Source organism: Macaca nemestrina, chromosome 10 (assembly GCF_043159975.1).
Source record: "Macaca nemestrina isolate mMacNem1 chromosome 10, mMacNem.hap1, whole genome shotgun sequence".
In the NCBI taxonomy this organism is placed as follows: domain Eukaryota; kingdom Metazoa; phylum Chordata; class Mammalia; order Primates; family Cercopithecidae; genus Macaca; species Macaca nemestrina.
The window spans coordinates 51,026,580-51,039,413 of record NC_092134.1 but is presented as its reverse complement, the minus strand read 5'-3'; the positions used below and the strand labels follow the sequence as shown (position 1 = coordinate 51,039,413).

The following is a 12,834-nucleotide window of genomic DNA, read 5'->3' as shown; positions in this document are numbered from 1 at the left end:
GCGCCACCTACAGCCTGGGAGGGTGAGCGTCATGGCGGCTTCTTGCCCTCTCCCGGTGACCCCGGACCTGCCCACGCTGCGTGCCAAGTTGCAGGGACTTCTGCAGTTCCTGAGGGATGCCTTGTCCATTTCCAATGCACATACTGTGGATTTCTACACAGAATCCGTGTGGGAGGAGCTGGTCGATTTGACCCCAGAGACGGTGCTGACTGCACTGAGGAAGTCGGCGTCGGAGGCGGAGGCCCGGCCCTCAGAGACGCGCCGCCTAGTGGAAGCAGAGGGGGAAGCAGGTGGGTGGTGGAGTAGGCGGGGCGGGGCGGGAAGGGAGGCGGAGGAGAAGGTCCTAGCCGGCGAAGCGAGCCACCTGGTGGAAGCCAGTAGAACCAGGCGCGACCGCGGCCGGGGGCGGGGCGGCCCTCGAGGAGGGGTCGGATTCGTTGAGGGGTGGGGCGGGGATGTTCTTTGGAATCATCAGGATCACTCTTTCTTTGGGTGCTTGTATATTTCCACAATATAAAGAAAGCAGGAAACAGGGCGGGGGAGTTCCTTCATCTAGTAATTCCATAATAATTGACGCGAGGGAAACTAGGGGAGCGGTGCTCTCACAGGTTTTACAAATTCGAGGTGGAATCTTCCAGCATTTGGTGGAAGATTACTCAACAGTTAATAAAGATAATTTCAAACGGTGGTAATGAAGTAGAAAATAAAAACAGTGTAATGTGGTAGGGATTGTGTAAGGAGGCTGCCCCAAGTTAGGAGGTCAGGAACATGAGAAGGCTTCAGCCTGCAGAGCTACAGGAAGGGGCTGTGGGCGGCGGAAACCGCAGGCTGCGCTTGGCTCTAGCCAGGTGAGGGTCTGCAGGTGCAGGACGGGAGGCAAGCAGAGGCCAGATGGCGCAGGTCTTTCTAGGCCTTGGAAGGATTTTGGATTTTAAGTGTGATGGGAAACCTTTGGGGTTGTTTAGGGAACATAGTGACCTAATTCACATTTGAAAAGATAACTGTGAATTATTTGAATAATAGACTGGTGGGGCAAAAGCTTAAGCTGAGAGTCCAGTTAGGAGACTATCTCAATAGTACAACAGATGATTGTATCTTGGACTAGGATGATATTCGAATATTCACTATTTCATTTAAAAACTATTTGAAAGTACCTAATGTGTGTCATGAATGTTTGTAGGCTCGAGGTTTTCCTACTCTCAAGAAATGTAGATTATTCTAAGGCAAGCATATTTTGAAAGCAGAATGATGGACACGAACAGGCTCCTGGGATTTTTACTTTTCTTCTAGGCTTCCTAAACTTACCCTCACTAGTGAACTTTATTCACTAAGCATTCTCTGCGTGCAAAGCATCCCTAGAGGGACCTCTTATACTAGCACTTGGTAAATACTGTTTTGTTTTTGTTTTTTTTTCTAATGTCATTGTTATTGAAAAGTTAGGCACTTCTTCAGTTTGATCTCATAATAAATGTATGGCACTTATGATAACATGACAGTTTTACTTAAACTCCAAAAGAGCAGAGTCTATGTCTGACTTGTCAATTGATGTATTCCCAGCACTTGGTAAAATACTTGGCATACCTTAGATACTGGATGACTGAAACAGATTTCCACTAGGAACTCACAAGGCGTATGATCTTCTGCTAATATTGTATGAGGAGTTACAAGTAAACATAATTCCCAGAGCTGCATGCACAGTTTGGAAAAGCACACTAACAGGTGTTCAGCACAATCATTTGGTGTTTTATGGAAGAAATTTGTTTGTAAAAGTCCTCAGTGTATGCATTTCAGTACGTTTCATGTGCCAGGTGATCTTGTCTGGTTAGAGTCCTAACAGTTTCTTCTTTGTTGTTCATATAAAAAAGAACTAGAATAAAAAATTTAATTCTCCAAAATAAAAAGGAAATATGTTAGAAATAACTGTCTTTTCAGGGCATAAATTACGGCTTTCCAGACAGACTACCTGGATTCAAATCTTGACCCCAACACTTATCAGCTGTGCTAACTTGGGCAATTTGCTTCAAGTCGTTTTGCGTTAGTTCCTCATCTGGAGAAAGGGGGTAACTTTAGTACCTACCTGATGGGATACTGTGAAAGGTAATTCAGCTAATATATAGAAAGGGTATATAGAACAGCAGATGCCCAGGCTGGAGCATGCTTGGTGCATTTTAAACACAGCAGAGCAGTCTTGGTGAGACTGGTGAGAGATGGCATTTGGAGGTGGCCCAGGACATCCTCACATAAAACTTGTAGGCTACACTCAGTACTTGGCTTTTATTCTGAGTGAAATGCAAAGCTCTGAGAATTTTGTGTGTTGATGTGATACAGGGTGATTTCTGTTTCAAAGTCTGGTTTCTGTGTGGAGAAGAGAAGGTAAGAAAGGTGAAGAAAGGTAAGGGAAGAAACAGGAATACAATATAAGAGGCTATTAAAATAGTCCAGGGATATTTCACGGAACAGTAGCTTGAAGAAGTCAGATTCTCCTGCAAATAACAATGAGGAAAACTGGCCAGATTATTAAAAACAACTGTAAGATTCTGGGAAATGACCAAAGGCAGAAATATAAGAAGAGATTACTATTGAAAGACTGTTACTGATTGGGTCGGAAGTCAGAGTTTATGGCTTTCTCGCTAGGGATGCTCCTAGCCCCTGTAGATCTAACAGTGGAATACCACATCCTTACCAGGTCAAGGTGGTGATGCCAAAATTCGGAAATCAGAGCAGGTGCGGATTTAAGAGGTACATTCTGGAAACAGGAGAGATACAAAAGGTCTGAGATCTAAGATCTGAGTATGAACTCTGCCTGAATCCCTGAATGGTCTCTTATCTACACATGTCTGGGAGACCTGGAGATCCTAGCAGAAACACTGGCAAAAAACTTTTGAGAGGCAGAGCTTCCCATGGCTAGAGATCTGCAAGTTTGCTGCACGTTCAACAGAGTGTATTCCCTAAAGTACACACAACTTGGGTGGTAAATATCAGAAGCCTTACTGAATTCTTGTATGAAAGGGCAAAATTCAAGTTTGGCAGAGCAACTGGAAATTTAGACTAGGGAGTCTTCAAATTGTAAACAGAGGAACCACAGAAAGAATGAGCCTCAAAATCTGACTAGAAAATCTACCCAAATCTTTATCTGACTGCTAAACTCTGCAGGCTCAGGTGTACCACCAGACAGTGGGTAAATAAAAAGCCACTTAGCAGAGACATCAGCAGCTGCACTCTGAAGGGGGATGGTTTTCACAGTTTGAGTCAAAGCAAGTTGACTTCCCACTATTAATAGAACAACCACCACCACAAATCCTTAGGAAAACAAAATAGATTTACTACAATAAATTATCTGCCATTCCACTTTTCAACTAAAAACAAACTAAATGTGCTCAAAAAAAAAAAAAAAAAAAGGAAAATGTGACTCTAACTTAGGAAACTGATTCCAAGTAAGCCCTAATGCTGGATTTTAGTACCTATGATGAAAGAATTAAGGATAGTGTGGCCCATATTTAGGGAAAAAAGAGTAAGTCAATAAGTGCTGATCCTAATTGGGCTAAGATGTTGGATTTCAGTGGCTGCTATAAATAAGTTCAAAGAGCTCAAAGTTTATGCCCCTTTGAAATTGAAAAATACACACTCACTGACACACAATTGTATTAATGTTACGTATTATCTATTGCTGCATAACAAGTGGCTTAAACATATACTATCTCATCAGTTTCTGTGGGCCAGGAATTCAGGAGCAGATTAACTGGGTGGATCTGGTTTGGGATCTTATGAGATCACAGTCAAGATGCTAGCTGGGGCTATAATTGCTGAAGGCTTGATCGAGGCTGAAATATTTGCCTCTATGATTATCTCATTCACATAGATGGCCATAATATTTCATTCGCGTAGGTGGCCATAATACCTCATTCACAGAGGTGGCTAGTTGGTGCAGGCTGTTGGCATGAGGTCTCGGTTTCATACCATGTGAACTTTTCCTATGGGGCTGCTTTTGTGGAAGCTTTTGTGCTTGCATGACATTCTGCTTTTGTCTGCACTCAGACATGATTATGAAGTTGACATGGTCACAAATCTTGTCTGATATTGGTGTACTGAGAAATTGTTCATGTTTAGTAGGAAAGACTGTGGCCTACGTGTTAGTTCAAAGTCAGCTATGAGCTGACATCTGTCTGTTACATCTGGGTTTTTTTTCTTCCCTTTTTTAAAAGTGAGGATAATATTACCTACATTGTAGGACAGCAAAGATTAAAGATGATGCGTACATAGCACCCAGCATAGAACTGAGAATATAGCATGGGTTTAATAAATGGTTATGACGATTGTGATGATGATGATTGCTAGTGATGGTATAATTAGGTCTTTACTTGCAAGAAATAAATTGTCAAGAGCTCCTGGAAGTTTATGTTCTAAACAAATATATTTTTTGCCATATTAACAAATAACATACTATTGTTATTGTCTGTTGACTTGTCTGTATCTGCAACTAAATTATAAACTATCAAAAAACAAATGTACCATGTTTGTCTTTTTCACTATTTTCAGCATCATAAAGTTTCTGTTTATAGCTGAGTAAATTAAATGATTCTTACATTAAAATTATTTAAATTGACAAATAAAAATTATGTATGTTTATTATGTACAATATCATGTTTAAATAATTCTTGAAGAAAGAATGAAGTTGAACATAGATCTAATAAAGAGTCTTAATGAAGGCACTCCTTGCACATGTCTAGTACTCAACTAGACATGTATTATTTCTGGTTCATCCCTAAGTTACATTTATTATCATTGTGTATGATAAATATTAGTTATATGATGCAACTAATAGATTTTTAAATTTATTTGAAGAGACGCAAATCAATAACTATTCTTTCCCTATTTGGAAATACAGTACATTCAGTACATTACGGATTACAATAAAATACCCTGGGAATTTGGAGATAAAATCAGAACAAGTGACACTTCACGTTAAAATGTCTAAAAGTTAGTATATAATGTAGATGAGATTAGCCATTTGCAGCAAAAAAGCCAGTAGAGAGAGCTTCTAAATATTTTGCTGATATAGGATAAATATGACCCATATCTTATTTTGGAGATTAAGATTTCGTTATAACTCCTTCAAGGAAACCAGACTGTGTCCTTAGGCAGTAATGACTGCATGTGTAAATCTGTAACATTCTCAGCAGAATCATCATTGATCTTCAGAAATTAATTGTTGTTTAATGGAATCTAGAAAATTCTTCTGAAAAGCAAGAGGGGACAGATAGTCTAAGTCAGGATAGCCAAAATATTTTATGAAACAGAATCTAGATCAATACAACAGAAGCAACTTAAGCAGCTTACTTAGCTTGCTGAAAATTTTAAGAATATCTGGCCTCATTTGTTCTCCTTGTAATTCTAAAATTAGGAGACTGTCCTAACAAATGAGTGTTACAAATTATTGTTATAGGTATATTTCTCAATGGAAATTAATAAATTTGTATTTCAAAGTCAATATCTTACAATGTTATTTATAATTAGCTGTGGAAAGCCTAATGAGCTCTCAGGAATTCCAGTTTCTGTGCCTGCCAAAACACAGGGATCCTCTAAGGCACTGAGCCTCCAGGGACTCTCTCTTGACTTTTCTTTCAGCTTCTTGAGGCCATATGCTGCTTCTCCTGTTTCATATTATTACTCAAATGATCCTACGATGATTGGGTGCTCAGTAAATGTCTATAGAATCAGTTCCTTTTGGTGATTATCTGGTATAATTATTTTACTACCACTTTAATTGAACAACACAGAAAGTGTATGTCCCTGATAGATTATTCTTTTATCAAGCTTGTCTTTTTTTTTTTTTTTTTCTGCATCTTAATAGGTTAAATTTTTTCTTGGCCATCCTGTTTTTAGTATTGGTGGTGGTAGTAATTCGAATGTATTGAAATTGCACTCATATTTAATTTGAAACACATTAAGGCAGAAAGCATGTTGTTGGAAACAAAGTGAGAGCACAATGGAGAAAAATAATTACTGTGTTCTGTTTTACTCTGCTGTATATAACTTTTATTCATTCACTTATGTATTTTTCTGAATTCTGTTTTTTCCTTTTCAGTTTTTGTGAGTCATTTTAGATTTCAAGTGTAAAAATAATATTATGTTATAACAAGATAGTGGCCAGCGTCAGCCCCATTCCTGGGGAACTTCGTAATCATAAGTAAAAGAGAGCTGCAATGCAAACAAATCTTCGAGAACCAAGGACAGTTTTTCTTTTTATCTCTTTGATGTATAGAAAGTGTTTTCAGATTTTCCTTTTATTTATAAAACTATTTAGAACTTAAATTTATATTCTAATTTTAATGGTATCTCCTCCACTACTTCCCCCTTTCCCCATATCTTCAATTTTTAGAAGTTCAGTAAAACAGAGTTCGTGGAGATTCCTTTCATCTGTTGCATTTTTCCTCATTCTACTTATACTGTTTTCCTGTGTTTAGCCAATCATCATATATTTGGTTGCCTGTGTTAGTTTAGATTTTTAAAATTTTATATCAAATCATTAAACTTTCCTTGTAAGTTTATAGTTATGGTTACCTGTTATCATCATTTATCATAATTTAAATTCTTTCTTTGGTTTTAAAAAAAACTTGCCTACATGACTTCATGTCTTCTGGAGTCTGTATTTATTCATCACCTCAGTGGTTTAAGCATTTCTTCTATAAAAAACATTATTATTCTTCCTGTTACCTAAGTTCATACTCCGCCAATTCCTCTTCCTCCATTACTCTTACATTTGCTATTTTTCATTCCCATAGAAAATAGTTCAATGTCACTTCTCCTTTTTAAATCTTGCAACAGAATTTTTGTAATGACTTTCAACCTGATGTTCTTGCCTTTAGACTATATTTCATTTGTGTTGCCACTCAGCGACTTTCAGATTTATTGTCCAAAATCATAGTTCTGATCTTGTCATTCTTCCACTCAAAACCCATCAGTAGGTCTTCATTACCTACACAATAAAGTTCTTCACCTTTGGCCTTATCTTGTATCTGCTCTTCAGCTGAAACTTGGCTACTAATATAAACAAATCAGAGACAGGGTGGAAAGAATATGGATTTTAGTGCCAGTCACACATAGTTTTGAATCCTGGCTCTGATACTTTAGTGCTGCATAATCTTGTGCAATTTAGTTAAGCTTTTGCAGCTCAATTTCCTCTTTTGAAAAAATCCTAATTCTTGTCTGAAAGGTCTCCATAAAAGTAAATGAGATATATGTTAAAATGTAGCATACAAATGAGTAGTCATCTAATAAAAAATAGCCACCTTCTTCCTACTCTGATTCCCTCAGATGGAGGCAGATTAGATGCAGAGTCAGAAGACCTGATTCTAATCCATCTCTAACTCTGATTAACTGTTATCTCGCACAGGACATTTAACTGTAGGGCTCAATTTTCTCATCCAAGAAGTAACTGCATAAGTTGTTCACCTATGGCAGAGGTAGAAAAATAGCCGCTGCCTGACTCATGTGGCTTAGAAACACCTCTCATTTAACCAATATGGTGCCTACATTTTTTTTTTTTTAGTCTACATTTCAAGATTGACAGAGTTCAGATTTAATACACACACATACACACAGACACACAGCCCTGGAATTGTAGCTTCTGTGGAAAAATTTAGATCTGGCCATTTTGTTGCATATCTCTCCGTGGCAGCCAGCTTCCTTTTGGGGGTATATCTGTTCCCTCTAGCTAGCTTCATGAATAGAAGTAATCATCCTGGCCCCCAAAAGTACCATAGGTTCAGCTCTTGGGTTGCAGGCTCCAATCAATTCCCTCGTACCCCCTGAAAATGAATTCAGGAATTTGTTTCACCTTCTCAAACGAGACTGATAACTAAAAATAGTTGTAAGTCAATTGAGTAAAAGATACCTAGGGTTTCTTCCAGTTCTCAAATCCTAGGGAAATAAAATGATTTAAATATTTTATCTTCAGACCTTATTAGTCCCTGTTATTAACACCATGGTCATGTTGAAGGACTGGGTCAATCTGGATCTTGAAATGAAAAAGTCTATATAACCAGTCATTAGTGGGTCACCTAGATAATAAGTGATTCAACTTCCTACATGATCTGGCCCCCGAAATTAACTTTGATTATGAAGATGGCTGAAATAATTTGATGTTCTTAATTTTTAAGATATATCTTCAGCCAAAGCAGGAGGGAGGAGGTGTGAGGAAATGTATTAGTATTATCAATACTTCTCTTGGAATTTTCCCTCTGTCCTTAAACTGTATACTTTAGCTGCCTTGTTCTCTGAATGTACCATGCATTTTTTGTCTAATTTTGTTCATGCTATCCTGTTTGCTTAAGAGCTTCCTACTCCCATTTATATAATAAATTTTCATTTATTTCACATCTTCTTTCAAAGCCCAGGTCAGATGACACTAAATTAGTAATGAAACTACTCGTTGTATTTTATTCATATTTTCATTAGAACACTCAGTTCACTGTGTTATGGTGATTTGTTTTCTTTAACTCTCCAGTTTTCTTTAACTCTCCAGTGTGTCCTGGTGTGTAGAACATAGTAAGTGACACATAGTGGCACAAATTCAGTGTTTTGTGTCCGGAATTATTTGTTCCTCCCAGTGGGTTCTTGGTCTTGCTGACTTCAAGAATGAAGCAATGGACCTTTGTGGTGAGTGTTACAGCTCTTAAAGATGTCGTAGTTTGTTCCTTCAGATTTGTCCAGAGTTCCTTTTGGTGGGTTCGTGGTCTTGCTGACTTCAAGAATGAAGCTGCGGACCTTCACAGCGAGTGTTACAACTCTTAAAGGTGGTGTGGACCCAAAGAGTGAGCAGCATCAAGATTTATTGTGAAGAGCAAAGGAACAAAGCTTCCACAGCATGGAAGGGGACCTGAGTGGGTTGCCCCTGCTGGCTGGGGTGGCCAGCTTTTATTTCCTTATTTGGCCTGCCCACATCCTGCTGATTGGTCCATTTTACAGAGTGCTGATTGGTGCGTTTACAATCCTTTAGCTAGAGACAGAGTGCTGATTGGGGCATTTTTACAGATTGCCGATTGGTAAATTTACAATCCTTTAGCCAGACACAGAGTGCTGATTGATGCATTTATAATCTCGCTAGACAGAAAAGTTCTCCAAGTCCCCACCTGACCCAGAAGCCCAGTTGGCTTCACCTCTCAATCCCCCCTCTAAACAGGACACCCCAACTGCTGTTGGGAATTGGGTGGTGACTGCTCTAGCTACTTCCTGCTGGATAGGAGCAAAGAAGGGGCCCTGCAGTTGTAGTGTCCTCCAGAGGGAGCTCTTTAGGCCAGTGAAAGGGCTAGCGGGTCAGTCCAGGGGTCCTCGGTAGAAGTTGTTAGTTGAGCTCCTTTGGGGTTCCATTTGTAAGACCATCTGTAGCTTGATGGCCTCAATCCTAGAGGAAACGGATTTAAAAAGGAGTTTAAAATGCAGGGCATGAAGGCGAGTAATAGAAAGATGGCTGCCACGGGACCTAGAAAGGGGAGAAGCCATGTCACCCAACTCCAGATATTGGTGTAAGAGTTTGAAAGGTGGTGTCTGATTTCAGAAGCCTTTTCCTGTAAACGCTGGGCAGCATCTCATACCATCCCTGATTGGTTAGTGTAAAAAGAGTACTCTTCCCCTAAGAAGGTGCAGAATCCTCCTTTCTCAGCAGTGAGGAGGTCTAGGCCTCAGCGATTTTGGAGAGTCACTGCTACCAAAGAGTCTATTTGGGATTGTAAAGAGAAGACTTTCAATTATCAATTTTAGATTTTACATTTACCATGACTTTTAAAGCAATAGGGTATAGTGTTTTTTCTTTACTACTTCTATCTCTTTCTCTTTTTGACTCCTTCTTTGTCTCTCTCTTTCTCTCTCTCTCTCTGACTCCCTCTTTGTCTCTGTCTCTTCCTCTCTCTCTCTGACTTTCTGTCTTTTTCTCTCTTTCCTTTTTGCTGGTCTTTTCCTGCCTCTGCCAGCTGCTTATGCTGCTGTTCTCCCCTCTGCTTCCCCTTTTTGATGACTTCAGTGGTATAAGACTGCCATCTCCTTGGGTTTTTGCACTGTGGGCAATAATTTCATGATTTCCTTGTGGTATTTCATGGGTGTTCCCCAGAGATTAGGAACTCCCTTTCTTTCCATATTGCAACATGGGCAGGTAGGATTAGATAAGCATACTTACCTTCTGTAGCAAAGTCTTCCAATTACAACTGAGGAGGTGGGAGAAATACCTGGGTTACAGGCTGTCCCAGGATTCCTCAGATGGTAACGGACCTTGAGGACAGTCGTCTGGGACAGGAGATTAACACTGAGAAGGCTGCACCAGTGTCCAGGAGGAAGTCAATTTCCTGGCCCTCAATGGTTAAATGAACCCGAGACTCAGTAAGTGTGATGACATGAGCTGGTGCTTGCTCTGGGCACCCTCAGTTCTGTTGTTAGATCATCTGGTTGGGAACTTCTGGCCCAGAGAATCTTTGCCCTCTTAGGCAGTGCGCCTTCTAGTGATTGCCTTGGCATAGTGGACATGGACGAGGGGGCAGCTTGTTTCTCATTGGACAATCTTTTTTTAAAGTGTCTTTGTAAACCACACTGATAACAAGCCGTACCGGGTGATTGGCCTGCTCCATTTTCTGTCCTCCCTGAACCACCAAGGTTTGTTTGTCTGAGGGCCGTGACTAAGGCTATGGCCTTTCTCTGATCTCACTTTTCCTTTTCAGCCTATTCCTCTTGGTGCCTATTATAGAACACCGAGATTGCCAGGTTTAATAATGTCTCTAGATTTTGTTCAGGGCCCAGGGCTCACTTTTGGAGCTTTCTCCTGATATCTGCGGCTGATTGGGTAATAAACTTATCTTTTAAGATCAATTGACCCTCGAGTGAGTCAGGTGACAGGGGAATATATTTTCTTAAGGCCTCCTGTAGCCACTCGAGGAAGGCAGAAGGATTTTCTTCCTTTCCCTGAGTTATGGTGTACATCGTTGAATAATTCATGAGCTGTTTCCTAATTCTCCTTAGTCCTTCTAGAACACAGGTCAGCAGATGTTTACGACTCCATTTCCCATGATCTGAGTCTAGATTCCAGTGGAGATCCATACTGGCAACAGCTTGCTGACCAGTAGGAAATTTGTCCCTTTCTTCAGCTGTCATTCTATCATTTGCTTGACTAAAATACCAGGTATTTCCAAACTCTCAGGCTGCAGCTAAAGCTGCATTCTTTTCATTAAAGGCCAGGGTTTGATATAACAATAGCATGACATCTCTCCAAGTGAGATCGAAGGTTTGCCTTAGACCATGTAGGACATCTATATACCTATCAGGATAATCTGAAAGCTTCCCCAGGTCTGCCTTGATCTGCTTTAAATCAGAGAGGGAGAAGGCGACATGTACCTGGGTTGGGCCAAATTCTCTTTCCCGTACAGCTTGAAGGTGTCATAACCGATAGCCCGGGAGGTTTTTGTGGTCCTTTGGAGAGTTCTTTGCTGTTTCCTTCTGGGTGGGGGAGGTTAAAGGAGGCTTATCATTAATAGGAAGGGGAGCTATAGGGAGGCTAGGATATGGAGGTAAGCTAAGAGGTCCTCCTGTGGGATGTAAATTGCAAGCTTTGCATAGTTATGTATTCTCCTTCAATGAAAAGAGAGATTGGACCTAAGGTATTTCACTCCATTTGCCTTCCCTTTTACAGAAAAGGTCAAGCTGCGGGATAGTATTGTAATTTATACTTCCCTCAAGTGGCCATTTTTCCCAGAGAGAGAATATTGGGGCCAGACCATAGTGCAGAAAAAAAAAATGAGACACTTCTTTTTCAGGGTTTTGTGGGTCAAATTGGTCCAGATGGCTTAGGATGCATTTCAAAGGTGAGCCTGTTGGTGCCTGAGTGTTTCCCATTTGAAAGACAAAACCGCTCGCAATTTTGGTTTGTTTGTTTCTCCCCCACCCAAGAACCCAAAACGGTCTCTGGACCCTGCTGATTGGAATAGTTGCACTCACTGATGCAGCAGAAATATCTCTTGCCCAAGAACCTGCAACAGTCCCTGGACACTGCTGATGGGAATAGTTGCGCTCACCGATGCAGCAGCAGAAACACTAGTTTCCCTCCTAGACCACAAGGAGGACCGAGGAAGGTCAGATTTAGTGGCCCTTACCAACGCATTCTCGAAAACCTGCACCCTTGCTTGTCCTCCTGGAACACAAAAGGGTACTGAGAAAAATCGGATTTAGTGGCCCTTACTGATGCATTCTCAAAAACCTGTTAGAGTTATAAGCATTCTCCTGTTAGTATTGGGACCTTACCACTGTCCTATAAAGATGTTATGCCCCAAAAACAAAGTGGAGGGCCATAACCTGAGGGAGGGAAGGGATCTCCAGGGTTGGAAGAGTCACACCTTTTGTCCTCACTTGAATAGGAAGGATATCATTTTTGAAGCTCCCCATATCCTAGCTTCAGGAATGGCTTTTGTTAGGCCTGTTTGTCTGAGGAGGGATCCTAAAATTCCAGATAGTCCCTGCTACAAAGGGGCTTTGGGCAAAAATTATGTCTTTCTGAATGGTGAGCCCAGATGCCCAAAGAAGGAAATAGAGTCCTGGAGTTTATACTAGAAATCATTCTTATAGGAGAAACTAGAAGAGCACCAGGGAGTGGTTTTTAGAAGCGGGACTATCCTTGGAGAAGAGAGGCGAGAGGATGTTTGTCTGACAGGCGTTAGGACCCAGGAGGCAAGAGTCAAGATAGATAGGATAGATGAATGAGTCTCGCTTGGGCGACATAACATTGAGAGTTCTGCTCGTGGCCGCAGGGTCAACCAGTTGTTGGGATCCCGGAGCTGAATGACTTTCCTCTTTGTCGAT

At 40.6% G+C, this 12,834-nt stretch overlaps 1 protein-coding gene across 5 annotated transcripts in view; it reads left to right on the top strand.

Annotated features, from left to right (window-relative positions):
• The first annotated feature begins 31 nt into the window (after nt 1-31).
• Nucleotides 32-12,834, top strand: part of LOC105473281 (methyltransferase like 25) — a 125,137-nt gene continuing 112,334 nt past the window's right edge. For all 5 annotated transcript variants that reach the window (XR_011609012.1, XM_071071355.1, XM_011726994.3 and 2 more), the window contains exon 1: nt 32-290. Coding sequence is in view for 4 of the 5 variants with exons in the window: in XM_071071355.1 (XP_070927456.1) it covers nt 32-290 (259 nt within the window). In the remaining variant the exon portion in view is untranslated. The remainder of the gene's footprint in view (nt 291-12,834) is intronic.